The sequence below is a fragment of the Bombina bombina genome, unplaced genomic scaffold (assembly GCF_027579735.1).
Source record: "Bombina bombina isolate aBomBom1 unplaced genomic scaffold, aBomBom1.pri scaffold_752, whole genome shotgun sequence".
Lineage (NCBI taxonomy): Eukaryota > Metazoa > Chordata > Amphibia > Anura > Bombinatoridae > Bombina > Bombina bombina.
This window is the reverse complement of record NW_026512336.1, coordinates 123,355-138,730: the sequence shown is the minus strand read 5'-3', so window position 1 is coordinate 138,730 and position 15,376 is coordinate 123,355. Positions and strand designations below refer to the sequence as shown.

The window sequence follows — 15,376 nt, the reverse complement described above, 5'->3', positions numbered from 1 at the left end:
CAGAGTGGGACAGGGCTCAAGTCTTGAAAAAGTGCCAAATAGCAGAGTTCCCAACCGCATAAACTTCCTATAAGATCCAAAGGAACAGCAGACATAGTTCAAGTTGAAAAGCTATAGACAGCTCAATTTATTTGGAAGTTCCAAACAAGAAAAGTTACAGTCAGACAACACCTGACGCGTTTTGCGCATTTGCACATGCGCTTCATCAGAGGCTAAATGATTCTATTGACAGTAGGGTTTAAAGGGACAGTCAAGTCCAAAAAAAACTTTCATGATACAAATAGGGCATGTAATTTTAAACATCTTTCCAATTTATTTTTATCACCAATTTTGCTTTTTTTTCTTGGTAGTCTTAGTTAAAAGCTAAACTTTGGAGGTTCATATGCTAATTTCTTAGACCATGACTGCCGCCTCTAAGCTGAATGCATTTTGACCACTAGAGGGCGTTCGTTCGTGTGTTTCATTTAGATTACATTAAGCTCATGCATGTGAATTTATCGAGGAGTGAGCACTGATTGGCTAAAATGCAAGTCTGTCAAAAGAACTGAAATAAGTGGGCAGTCAGCAGAGGCTTAGATACAAGGTAATTACAGAGGTAAAATGTGTATTATTATATCTGTGTTGGTTATGCAAAACTGGGGAATTGGTAATTAAGGGATTATCTATCTTTTAAAACAACAAAAATTCTGGTGTTGACTGTCCCTTTAAGTATGCAGCTCTAGCCTATGCCTGTAGTAGACAGCCGCGGCCAATGGCAGTATGCATCATCATACTCAGCTGTGTAAGATTGGCGGAGATGCAACTCTTCTCCTGTCAATTTTAATTTTTACGAACATTTAGTGTTCACAAGATAATAACCTAAAAGCATAAATATGCAAAGTTATTGTTCTGAAAAATGCTCAATCATATAATATTCATTTGTTAAAGGGACACTGTAGCCAAAAAAATTATTTTGTGATTCAGATAGAGCATGCAATTTTAAGCAACTTTCTAATTTACTCCTATTATCAAATTGTCTTCATTTTCTTAGTATGTTTATTTGAAAAGCAAGAATGTAAGTTTAGATGCCGGCCCATTTTAGGTGAACAACCTGGGTTGTCCTTGCTGATTGGACAGCACCTTTAAACAAGTGCTGTCCATGGTTCTGAACCCACAATTTGCTGGCTCCTTAGCTGAGATGCCTTCTTTTCAAATAAAAAGAGAATGAAGAAAAATTGATAATAGAAGTAAATTAGAAAGTTGCTTACAATTACATGCTCTATCTGAATCATGAAAGAAAAAATTTGGGTTCAGTGTCCCTTTAAGTAACAATTTGCACAAAAACAGTTATAAGAACTGTTACATTGTTTCACAAAATACAGAAATAATAATATATAAAAAAAACAGTTACTTCTAAGCATTGTTTAGCGTTAGGCTATACAAAATAATAAGATTAGCCGTATACCTTCCTTATACATTCCATTACCAATGACATAGAGCTTTGGTCAAAAAAACAATGTTTAGAAGTATTTTATTTGTATTATTTTATTACAGGTTTTCTACAAAAAATAGTTTTCTTACGTTTTTCTTGGATCATATATTGTCTTTTAATGTTCTCTTTTTAAAAAAAACAAACATTTATGTACTGAATTGTCCAAATTATTTTTCTTTTTTTTAACTAATGATTGCATTCAAGTGAAAGTAAATCCTAGCGTTTTACAAAGCAAATAAAGGGCACTTTCATTCATGAAGTATAAGACACTTCATGTAGAAAGCTCCTTTATTTGTTTTAACTGATCGTCATTCTTAGCTCCTACAGCAGCGCACGGCTAAAAAAAAAATTTCGCTAAGAGGTGAAGTTTTCACTTCTTAGCCAATAGCCGTGCGGTAAATCCGGCTCCCATGGGCGCCAAGCCAGATTTACCGCACAGCTATTGGCTAAGAGGTGAAAACGTCACCTCTTAGCAAAAAAGTTTTTTAGCCGTGGGCTGCTGTAGCAACTAAGAACGGCGATCGAGTGAAACAAAAGGAGCTTTCTGTATCTTATACTTCATGAATGAAAGTGCCCTTTATTTGTTTCAATAGTCAATCCTAGCGTTTGTAAAACGCTAGGATTTACTTTCACTTTAACCGTTTTCCTTTTATACTATTATTTCTGTATTTTGTGAAACAATGTAACAGTTCTTATAGCTGTTTTGTGCAAATTGTTACTTAACAAATGAATATTACATGATTGAGCATTTTTCAGAACAATAACTTTGCATAGTTATTATCTTCTGAACACTATGGGGTAGATTTATCAAAGCAATGTGCCTGTAACTGCGGGCAACATAACGCATACGCACCAATCACCATACTTAGAAAAGCCTATAATTGAGCAAGTCTGAAAGAAACTTCTTCGCACTCTGCTTGCATTCGCCTAGGCGCACCAATATACATTAGTAATAGGCGTAATTTTGCAGCCCGACCTACAAATTCACCCAGTTTCTTATTTATCATTGCTTTGCGCCGATAGGGAACTGAAATTTCTCCTTAAATTGAGTGTTCTATATTTCGCCATACAGACTGAGGCGAACACCATTATCATACATGCTTTTACATCTTGTGATGCAGTACTTTCTTTTAACTCATTTTTCAAAGGCTCTGCACCAAGGAGAGACTGTTATTGCCAGAAATTTGCGCTTCCACAGGTGAATACGGGTACCAAGAGATATATATATATATATATATTATAAAAAGTCGACACACCCCTGTTAAAATGTCAGGTTTCTGTGATGTAAAAAAAATGAGACAAAGATAAATAATTTCAGAACTTTTTCCACCTTTAATGTGACCTATAAACTGTACAACTCAATTGAAAAACAAATTGAAATCTTTTAGGTAAAGGGAAATAAAAATAAAAAACTAAAATAATATGGTTGCATAAGTGTGAACACCCTTCAACTAATACTTTATTGAAGCACCTTTTGATTGTATTACAGCACTTAGTCTTTTTGGGTAGGAGTTTTTCAGCATGGCACATCTCTTGACTTGGCAAGATTTGCCCACTCTTCTTTGCAAAAACACTCTAAATCTGTCAGAATGCGAGGGCATCCGTCTTCAGATCACCCCACAGATTTTGAATTCGATTCAGGTCTGGACTCTGGCTGGGCCATCCCAAAACTTTAATCTTCTTCTGGTGAAGCCATTCCTTTGCTGATTTGGATGTATGCTTTGGGTCGTATTGGGACAATATTGTCTGGTATTTAGAACTGTTCATTATTCCCTCTACCTTGACTAAGGCCCCAGTTCCAGCTGAAGAAAAACAGCCCCAAAGCATGATGCTGACACCACCATGCTTCACTGTGGGTATGGTGTTTTTTTGGTGATATGCAGTGTTGTTTTTGCGCCAAACATATCTTTTGGAAGTATGGCCAAAAAGTTCAACTTTGGTTTCATCAGACCAGAACACCTTTTGCAACCTGCTTTTGGGAAACTTCAGATGTGTTTTTGCAAAGTTTAGCCGGGCTTGGATGGTTTTTTTTTTGTAAGAAAAGGCTTCCGTCTTGCAACTCTACCCCATAGCCCAGACATTTGAAGAATACGGGCGATTGTTGTCACATGTACCACACAGCCAGTACTTCCTGCAGCTCATTTAATGTTGCTGTAGGCCTCTTGGCAGCCTCCCAGACCAGTTTTCTTCTCGTCTTTTCATCAATTTTGGAGGGACATCCAGTTCTTGGTAATGTCACTGTTGCACCATATTTTCTTCACTTGATGATGACTGTCTTCCCTGTGTTCCATGGTATAACTAATGCCTTGGAAATTCTTTTGTACCCTTCTCCTGACTGATACTTTTTAACAATGAGATCCCTCTGATGCTTTAGAAGCTCTCTGCGGACCATGGCTTTTGCTGTAGGATGTGACTAACAAAATGTCAGGAAAGACCTACTAGAACAGCTGAACTTTATTTGGGGTTAATCAGAGGCACTTTAAATGACGACAGGTGTGTACTGACTCTTATTTAACATGATTTTGAATGTGATTGCTTAATTCTGAACACAGATACATCCCCAGTTATAAAAGGGTGTTCACACTTATGCAACCATATTATTTTATTTTTTTTATTTCCCTTTACCTAAAATATTTCAGTTTGTTTTTCAATTGAGTTGTACAGTTTATAGGTCACATTAAAGGTGGAAAAAGTTCTGAAATTATTTATCTTTGTCTCATTTTTTTACATCACAGAAACCTGACATTTTAATAGGGGTGTGTAGACTTTTTATATCCAATGTATATATATTAATTTATTGATTTTAGGATCTTAAATTACCAATATATGGCAAAAACAGCATGGAAACATTATATAATATAAATATGCGCAAAATATATACCTAAAAAATGCTTTTTTCATAATCAAGACATGGCATCGAGTAAATGCTTTTTCCGACAGGCAAAATTTATCATTATTACGCCCCAGCTCGCCTTTTACTAAAAGCGCAAAATCTATTTTTTTTATAAATTCAGGCACACAAGTGCGCTTCTCCGGAGGCGAGCTGGGCCGCAGTTACAGGCGAAGCACATAGAGTTCGCCCAGCCTTTGAAAAATCTACCTATATATGTTTGTTGACATTAAAACTGACAGGAGAAGAGTTGCATCTCTGTTCATCTTACACAGCTGAGTATGATGAAGCATACTACCATTGACCGCGGCTGTCTACTACAGGGATTGGCTGGAGCTGCATACTTAAGCCCTACCGTCAGTAGAATCATTAGCCTCTGATGAAGTGCATGTGCAAAACGCGTCAGGTATTGTCTGACTGTCTACCTTTTCTTGTTTGGAACTTCCAAATAAATTGAGCTGTTTCTAGCTTTTCGACTTGAACTGTGTCTGCTGTTCCTTTGGATCTTATACAATGGTACTAAGATACAAATGCTCGAGCACATGCAGCCTACAGCCATCTCTCTGTAACATGGCTTTGGTATTTGAGCTGTGGCCTTGTACAGACAAACAATTTAGCGTTATTTTCCTGTGTAACCCCTGATCACACGTTTCTCTCATTCAGTAGTTGTTGGTGTTGAATTACCAATTTGTGATACTTTTTTTTTTTAATGGCAGTAATGCCAAAAGGGCATGAAAGTCAAAATTAAACTCTCATGATTCAGATAGTGTAAGTTTAAACAACTTTCCAATTTACTTCTATTAGCAAGATTACTTGTACTTTTTATGAAGAGTGTAAGCTAGGAAGGCTCAGGAAAGTGCACCTGTCTTGAGCACTATATGGCAGCAGTGTTTGCAACAATAATTGTAACAATGTTGTACACTGTTGCAAAAACAACTGCCCTATAGTGTTTAGCAATGTATTACAAAGTTAGAAGCATTGTTACAAACACTGCTCTTATATAGTTCACAATAAACATGCACGCTGCTAAGCCTATCTAGGTATGTTCTTTAATAAAGGCTAACAAAAGAACAAAGTAAATTGGAAAGTTGTTTAAAACTGTATACTCTATTTGAAACATGTACCTTTAATACAATTCAACACAAATGAAAACAGTGTTAATTATGTTTATATGCAGGCAACATCACACAATGTGCACTACTAAATACCTTAGCCGAGATTTAGAACCATAAAAGTAAAGTACAAACACGCAGATCAAGAATGTCACTTGAATTTGGTTGACAATATCTATGACGTGGAACAGTGTGATTCTGTAATGAAACAGTTATCAGTTTAAATCTGCTAATCTAATGATGCTGTTTCCTATACACACAGCGTAACTGTTGTGGAATATTATCTCTCTTTAAAGAAGCCTAATTATACTCATTTTGATATAATTATATGCTTAAACCACCAAGGGCAGTTATTACTTCTACGCTCGCAGGGTGCTCCATTAAGATGTAACTAAGAATTAGGCTTCATTAACCCTCAGAGTGCCGAGCAGGTTAAAATGTTCATCTAAGTGGGCTTTTAGGACCCAGATCATTTAATAAAAGTGTATAAAAATGAAGCTGGCTACTCCTAAAAGGTGATCAACTTAGTTTTGGGTGTATGGAGACAGCGCAGTCTCACATCTTCTGTTTGCTTTTTTTTAACAAAAAAACAACAAAAAAAAAGTGTTTTATTTTAAATAAAAAGTTTATTTAAATAAAAATAGTATATTTTACAAATAGTTTACTGCCTCACTACCGGGCCTCCCCTGGGGGGCACAAGAGTAAATAAGAGAATGAGTGGGAGCAGTGACGCTTTTCACTATCCTATGGAAACCATAAGCAGCAAAAAGAGCTGACGGTGACACTTGACATTCCGTAGTGCAATGTAGGTGGAAAAAGGCAATGAGGCTGAAATCGCTCAGACCGTGTAGCTTTCGTTGTCTTGATCAGTAACTTGCGTTAAACACAGCGAGGGAACCCTGAATCAGCTGTAAGTTCCCCAAATTAAAGCGAAAAATAAATATTACAGTTTTCTATTATGGTGGGGGGGGGGTGCTGTCTGTAAATTTGTCAGAGGGGAGGCCCACCGCATACGACTTTGTAAATCTCCGCCCTAAAGCTAAAATGATTGCCCTCCGCAGAGTACGCCATTGTCAGAAGGGTCTCACACCTGGATGGGCAATGCTACACACTAGCATGGAACACTGTGCTTTCATGCAGATGTACCCCATGTCTTCCCTTCCTGGATGTGCTGATGTCACCCCTGGCTCTCCTCTGAGCCAATCAGACTTATATGTGGAGAGACGTGAACGCATATTCTCTGGATGCAACATTGCTTGTCAGAGCACAGTGCTGCACTTCCAGGGGTGGGGCTGCTGAAATCTAGTTGTCCCCAGAACCCCTTTACAAAGAATATTAAAAACATTTAAAAAAAAAAAAACCAGTCAAGTCAAAATTAAACGTTCATGATTCAGATAGGGCATGCAATTTTAAACAACTTTCCAATTTATGTTTATCATCAAATTTGCTTTGTTCTCTTGGTATTCTTTGTTGAAAGCTAAACCTAGGTAGGCTCATATGCTAAATTCTAAGCCCTTGAAGGCTGCATCTTATCTCAGTTTTTACAGTTTTTTTTACAGCTAGAGGGCATTAGTTGATGTGAGCCATATAGATAACATTGTGCTCACGCCTGTGGAGTTACTTAGGCGTCAGCAGTGATTGGCTAAAATGCAAGTCTGTCAAAAAAAACTGAGATAAGGGGGCAGTCTGCAGAGGCTTAGATACAAGGGAGTCACAGAAGCAAAAAGTGTATTAATATAACTGTGTTGGTTAGGCAAAACTGGGGAATGGGTAATAAAGGGATTATATATATTTTTTTATTTTTTTTTAAATAGCTTTCGATGTTTTTGGAAAATAGATCTGGGACTGCTGCCTCTAGCCAATCAAGTTAAACAAAATTGTTAGGTACATATCCACTGGACTGTCCCACCTCAGGCATTCTCCCACTCTTATACACAAGGCCCCAGGGGCTTTCCCATCCTTACACATTACCCCCGTTTGCACTGCTCCATCCTTATGCATACACAAGTCACCTCTCTCACCCATATAAACATCTCTAGCCATTTACTGACGTGTTTGCCCATCAAATGTTCTTTCACTTTTACAGATACATACAGGGTTCTCTACTACACACAAACTCAGGTGGGCCTTCCAACTCCTCTACACACCCCTAGGCACAGGTTTGAACACACCCACCAAGTGGTTTTGCTTCCCTTTGTAGGCTTGTCTAAGTCATGCACACAACAGGTAGTTTTGTACTATTAGGCACACCCTCCATGTACCATTCCACAATTATAACCCCAGACAGTGTAAGAAAAATGCCTTAGTACTCTTCCACTGTTAAAGGGACAGTCCACTCCAGAATGAATTTGTATTGTTTAAAAAGATAATCAATTTATTACACATTCCCCAGTTTTGCATAACCAACACTGTTATATTAATACACTTTTTATCGCTGCGATTACCTTGTATCTAAACCTCTGCAGACTGCCTCCTTATCTCAGGTCTTTTAACAGACTTGTATTTTAGCCAATCAGTGCTAACTCATAAATAACTCCATGGGAGTGAGCACAAAGTTATCTATAAGACACATAAACTAGCGCTGTCTAGCTGTGAACCGGCAAAATGCACTGAGATAAGAGGCAGCCTTCAAGGGCTTAGAAATTAGCACATGAGCCTACCTAGATTTAGCTTTCAACAAAGAATACCAAAAGAAAAATGCAAATTTAATTATAAAAGTAAAATGTTAAAGATGTTTAAAATTGCATGCCCTATCTGAATCATGAAATTTTAAATTTTGACTAGACTGCCCCTTTAAACTTACTTGCATGTGCTATTGCCACCCTTAACACAAGCCTCTAGGCCCAGAGATGTATTACATCCTGTGTCTTGTTATACAGTTTTGTTTCAATAGCTTATTAGAAATGTGTACTATGCAAAAATGATAGATAAATAGATAGAGCATTCATTTCAAATAAACAATGTTCCAGCAAGACAAATTCTATCTCTTTACTTCTATATAGTCAAAGTTGCACTAACAGCCTGCTTAAAGGGACACTGAACCCAAATTTTTTCTTTCATGATTCAGATAGAGCATGACATTTTAAGCGACTTTCTAAATTTACTCCTATTATCAAATTTTCTTCATTCTCTTGGTATCTTTATTTGAAATGCAAGAATGTAAGTTTAGATGCCGGCCCATTTTTGATGAACAACCTGGATTGTTCTTGCCGATTGGTGGATAAACTGTTCCACCAATAATTAAAAAAAAGTGCTGTCCATAGTACTGAACAAAAAAAAAAAAAAAAAAAAAAAAGCTTAGATGCCTTCTTTTTCAAATAAAGATAGCAAGAGAACGAAGAAAAAATTGATAATAGGAGTAAAAAAGAAAGTTGCTTAAAATTGCATGCTCTATCTGAATCACAAAAGAAAAAATGTGGGTTCAGTGTCCATTTAAGATAAGGATATAACAAGTGACTATGGCATACACTTGTATGCTTGATTCTCAGTTAGGGCCTAATTATCAAAACTCAATGACAGAGAGAAATCATGCAGAATCCTTGGAAATTTTTGTTAGCATTAAATTGCAATGTATGTTTTTCTCTCCTTCACATACAGAACCCTGTTTACAAAGATAAGCAGGCATCAAACTAAAATTTGCCTTTGGAAGGACCTTGCAGTAGTAACAAGACTTCTTAGATAAAATCGCCAAAGCAGACATCTTACAGTAGGCCTGCTGCAAAAGCTGAAGGGTCAGGTGTCCTTGCTTATGCTTTACAGTAAGCCTGATGTTAAAGTCGAAGGGTCAGGTGTCTTTGCTTATGCTTTACAGTAAGCCTGCTGTTAAAGCTGAAGGGTCAGGTGTCCTTGCTTATGCTTTACAATAAGCCTGATGTTAAAGCTGAAGGGTCAGGTGTCCTTGCTTATGCTTTACAATAAGCCTGATGTTAAAGCTGAAGGGTCAGGTGTCCTTGCTTATGCTTTACAATAAGCCTGATGTTAAAGCTGAAGGGTCAGGTGTCCTTGCTTATGCTTTACAATAAGCCTGATGTTAAAGCTGAAGGGTCAGGTGTCCTTGCTTATGCTTTACAATAAGCCTGATGTTAAAGCTGAAGGGTCAGGTGTCCTTGCTTATGCTTTACAATAAGCCTGATGTTAAAGCTGAAGGGTCAGGTGTCCTTGCTTATGCTTTACAATAAGCCTGATGTTAAAGCTGAAGGGTCAGGTGTCCTTGCTTATGCTTTACAATAAGCCTGATGTTAAAGCTGAAGGGTCAGGTGTCCTTGCTTATGCTTTACAATAAGCCTGATGTTAAAGCTGAAGGGTCAGGTGTCCTTGCTTATGCTTTACAATAAGCCTGATGTTAAAGCTGAAGGGTCAGGTGTCCTTGCTTATGCTTTACAATAAGCCTGATGTTAAAGCTGAAGGGTCAGGTGTCCTTGCTTATGCTTTACAATAAGCCTGATGTTAAAGCTGAAGGGTCAGGTGTCCTTGCTTATGCTTTACAATAAGCCTGATGTTAAAGCTGAAGGGTCAGGTGTCCTTGCTTATGCTTTACAATAAGCCTGATGTTAAAGCTGAAGGGTCAGGTGTCCTTGCTTATGCTTTACAATAAGCCTGATGTTAAAGCTGAAGGGTCAGGTGTCCTTGCTTATGCTTTACAATAAGTCTGCTGCCAAACTCGAAGGGTCAGGTGTCTTTGCTTATGTTTTACAATAAGCCTGCTGTTAAACTCGAAGGGTCAGGTGTCCTTGCTTATGCTTTACAATAAGCCTGCTGTTAAACTCGAAGGGTCAGGTGTCCTTGCTTATGCTTTACAATAAGCCTGCTGTTAAACTCGAAGGGTCAGGTGTCCTTGCTTATGCTTTACAATAAGCCTGATGTTAAAGCTGAAGGGTCAGGTGTCCTTGCTTATGCTTTACAATAAGCCTGATGTTAAAGCTGAAGGGTCAGGTGTCCTTGCTTATGCTTTACAATAAGCCTGCTGTTAAACTCGAAGGGTCAGGTGTCCTTGCTTATGCTTTACAATAAGCCTGCTGTTAAACTCGAAGGGTCAGGTGTCCTTGCTTATGCTTTACAATAAGCCTGATGTTAAAGCTGAAGGGTCAGGTGTCCTTGCTTATGCTTTACAATAAGTCTGCTGTTAAACTCGAAGGGTCAGGTGTCCTTGCTTATGCTTTACAATAAGCCTGATGTTAAAGCTGAAGGGTCAGGTGTCCTTGCTTATGCTTTACAATAAGTCTGCTGTTAAACTCGAAGGGTCAGGTGTCCTTGCTTATGCTTTACAATAAGCCTGATGTTAAAGCTGAAGGGTCAGGTGTCCTTGCTTATGCTTTACAATAAGTCTGCTGTTAAACTCGAAGGGTCAGGTGTCCTTGCTTATGCTTTACAATAAGCCTGATGTTAAAGCTGAAGGGTCAGGTGTCCTTGCTTATGCTTTACAATAAGTCTGCTGTTAAACTCGAAGGGTCAGGTGTCCTTGCTTATGTTTTACAGTAGACCTTCTGCAAAAGCTCAAGGGTCAGGTATTCCTTGCTTATGCTTTACAGTAGGGCTGCTGCAACAGTTGAACAGTCAGGTATTTCACTAGGCAGCAATGACAAACCCAAAGCCTTATCCTTTTTTGCATCCGGTGACCTCACTGAGCCACGAACCAATCAGATCATGCATTAACGGCCGAGGGCAGAAACACTCCAGAGAGTTTTGTTCTAACCAGAGCCTCAGGCGATGTAATCGCCTCTGGGAACCTAACCCCCCACAATGTGCTTTTAAAGGTTCTCGGACAGACCGGACTCTTATCCGACGGACATTTGTCTGTCAGATAATTATCTGTTGAACACGTATTCTGTCCGAGAACTTTTAAAAGCACATTGTGGGGGGTGGGACCCATGGTTAGGTTCCCAGAGGCGGTTGCGGCGCCCGAGGCTCTAATTAGAACAGAACTCTCTGGAGCGTATCTGCCCTCGGGCGTTAATGCATGATCAGATTGTCCATGTCTCTGAGGTCATCGGATGCACAACCAATCGGATAAGGCGTAGGGTTTGCCGCTAGCGCCTTGTGTTATCCATGCTTATGCTTTACAGCAGGACTGATGCAAAAACCGAAGAGTCAGGTATCCTTGCTTATGCTTTCCCGAAGGACTGCTGCAAAAGTCGATGGGTCAAGTATCTTTGCTTATGCTTTACAGCAGGAAAGCTGCAAAAGTCAAAAGGTCAGGTATCCTTGCTTATGTTCTGCAGTAATGTTTAGCCTATAAATATGGTCTTCGATGTATGAAAGGTCTCAAGCTATTTGATACCTAATCTAACAAGACAAAAGAATTAATAGGAAAGTTATACTACTTTTAAATGAAACATGACACACTGATAAAAGTAACATATTCCTTAAAGCCTAGCAGTTTAAAATTAGTTTTATTGGGATTTAACATTAAAAGATAACCGATAGCCACTAAGAACCTACATTAAAGGGATATTAAACCCAAAGTTTTTCTTTCATGATTCAGATAGAGCATGCAATTTTAAGCAACTTTCTAATTTACTCCTATTATCAATTTTTCCTTATTCTCTTGGTATCTTTATTTGAAAAAGTAGGCTCTGCACTCAAATAGGAAACTGCCTGTCAGTCTTGACTAAACATATTCAGGATGCAGGTATCAAGGTATCCGAGAGAACTGTTCAGGGCTGATAAGCTGAAGAGAGATATGAACCCAATCGAGAATATTTGGGAGTTCATGAAAAGAGAAATTATTACAACTGCTCCTATCACTAAAAGAGAACTCATAGAGGCACTTATCATGATGCATAGCAAATATTGATTTTCACTTGACCTAATTTTATTTTGTTATAATAAATATTTTGTAAGCAAACTAGCTGTTTTTTTTAATATTTCTTAAAGTGAATGTAAATTTTGATGCTTAAGTGCCCGGTTTTTAAAAATTTGATTAAAAACAGGGGCACTTTAATTCATCAAAATTTACATTTCACTTGTGTTGTGAAAAAAACTTCCCTTTAAACTTGACAGCAGCTCCAGCTTCCTCCGGTCGTTGCAAGCCATTTCTGATGTCAGAAATGATGGATAAGTCATCCTCCAATCACGGCTTCCCCCCCGGGGGAATCAGTGTCTGATTCAACGCCGTGATTGGAGGAAGCCGGATTCCTCATTTTAGACCCAGGAAGAGGCTTTGCAACGGGCAGAGGTAGCTGGAGCTGCTGTGAAGTTTAAAAGGTAAGTTTTTTTTCACAACAGGAGTGAAATGTAAATTTTGATGAATTAAAGTGCCCCTGTTTTTAATCAAATTTTTAAAAATTCAAGAAAATATTTATAACAATTGTATTTATACTAAGTTATCATAACTAAAACAAATAATTGTTTTTTAAAAGGGACAGTCTAGTCCAAAATAAACTTTCATGATTCAGATAGGACATGTCATTTAAAAAAAAACAAATTTACTTTTATCACCAATTTTGCTTGCTTGGTATTCTTAGTTGAAAGATAAACCTAGGAAGGCCTTCTCTTATCTAAATGCATTTTTACAGTTTTTCACAGCTAGAGGGCATTAATTAATGTGTGCCATATAGATAACATTGTGCTCACATGTATGAAGTTACCTAGAAGTCAGCACTTATTGGCTAAAATGCAAGTCTTTCAAAAGAACTAAAATAAGGGGGCAGTCTGCAGAGGCTTAGATACAAGGTAATCACAGAGGTAAAAAGTATATTAATATAACTGTGTTGGTTATGTAAAATTAGGGAATGGGTAATAAAGGGATTATCTATCTTTTAAAACAATAACAATTCTGGTGTACACTGTCCCTTTAAGCATGGATCTAACAATTTGGCAAGGTACTGTATATATTTTGTTTGACAGAATCTGCCTTTTGAGGCTACCTTGCACTTTTGGGTTTATTTATATTTAATAGTTATCAAACTGTTGTTACAATGGAAAAATGAAACATTAAATTTATTAAAACTGATGCATAGAATAGAGAAGTGCTTGACAAATCTGTTTAAAAATTAGGAGCCAGTAAGAATATTTAGGAGCCAGGCATATTTTAGGACCCATACCTTGGCATTTGTATAAAGATATATGGAGAATAACCCCAAAAGTTAGGAGCCAGTGGCTCCCAGACTCCTGTGTTTGTCGAGCACTATCAATGGAGAATGCTTGAAATTTTATAAGCTTCGAGATTAGACACAATATGTACATTTTTAGGAATGGTATTTATAGTTCTAAAAGGTTTACACTTGTTTCATGATATGTAAACCAAAACATGTTGCCATTTAAGAGGGACCCAAATATTTGGGAAACAAATATAGAATTAAGAGAATGTATTTTATATAAGGTATCTACAATTAAGGTAAACGTATAAGGAAGATCTATCTGACAGCCCAGACCTCTGCAGTTTTACCTACTGAGATAGGTTGTACTAAGCTTGTCCTAATGCAAAGGTCTCAAAGTGAGACCCTCATTCTGGCACTCCCTTGCTTATTAGGTAAATAACTCATTTGGAGTTCTAAGAGGTGTAACAAGTTGATGTTCTATATATATATATATATATATAAATATAATATAATATACCTATAACATTTTATTCAGTTCCAGAATGATCACTTCACTTGCCACTCACAAGATATACACTGTGAATGCCTATTCGGGACAACAACTTCTATCGTACACTACTGTTTGGGTAAAAGTCACTTCCAATTTCTAGTATATGCAATTCCAGAGCACTCATTCTGTTCAAGTGGCCCCTATTGGAACACACTTGGCGAGTGGCCACCGGATACAATGAGCTTGATACCCCTGGCCTAATGGAAACCCAACTCATGTAGCCTGCACTAATGATATGATGCATGTAATGGTGCAGCTGGCAATCGTACTGTAAGGGGTGACTGTCATCTTACCTTCATACTGCAGATCAAACAGAACAAGCAGGAATGGAAAGAAGGACAAGAGCTTCTGGGCACAGATGGAGGGAGACACCATACTGGTGTGCAGAGAGGACAGCGCTACACACAAGGGCTTCTTGGGGCACCTGACTAGCGTATCACACCAGTATGTATAAACTTTAACAATAAACACATCAGCGTTCTCTATCTACACTTCCTCCACTGTGCTGCAAATGCTTGCCCAGTTCCAGTTCAACTAGTTCCCAGTAAGTTGAGCCCTGATCGTGGTGTGCTGGGATTGGCTGAGACACAGAAGCGCCAGCCCCTCTATCCCTATAGGAGAACGTGGAACCTCTGACAAACAGAGAGTCTGCTCCGAGTCCTCCTCTTCACCTATCCTTCCTGCCTGTAAGCTCTGCTCTGCCAAGGAAAGCCGAGCTATTCCGGGGTTGTTTACCACGCTGATATGCTGCTTTACTGATTGTGATGTTATACACCGTATATATGGCAGAACTGATTAGCAAATATTAGCTTGAGTGACAATTACATTATACCAGCAGTTCTTCAAGCTGTCTATATGGAAACATAGGGACATCCTTGGTAGCAATAGCCCCTCCCCTTCTATATCCAATGCTCTACTGCTGTGTGTTCACTGTGCGTGCAATACAGATCCGAGTTTGCAAAGTTGATGCTGTCGTAGGCTGTCCCTAAATTATTTGTTTACTAACAGCTGTTTAATCAATGGTTATTGACCACTTAAAGAACGAAGATCGTTTCAAAACTGAAGTGTTTAAGAGTACATTTCATTTTTAATAGAAATGTTTTTGCAGCAAGCGTATTAGAAAATGTTTTTAGTAAATACCAACATCAGTGAGTTATTTTACTGTTCTGGCATGTGGAGCATATCTAAATATGTGCACAAGCATTTTAAACAGAATGCTCAGAGCATGCAGTGGTTTGTAATTGTATCATGTAAACTGAGCCATCACCAACTCGAATGACCTGGGTAAAAGCTAATCACAGGCTTACCCATATA

General features: G+C 38.1%; 1 protein-coding gene across 1 annotated transcript in view; it reads right to left on the bottom strand.

The window, feature by feature from the left end:
- Positions 1-14,591, bottom strand: part of LOC128644237 (dnaJ homolog subfamily C member 3-like) — a 30,892-nt gene extending 16,301 nt beyond the window's left edge. The window contains exon 1 of the mRNA XM_053696921.1: positions 14,356-14,591. Coding sequence (XP_053552896.1) covers positions 14,356-14,437 — 82 coding nt within the window. The 5' untranslated portion in view covers positions 14,438-14,591. The remainder of the gene's footprint in view (positions 1-14,355) is intronic.
- Between the last annotated feature and the right edge of the window lie 785 nt (positions 14,592-15,376).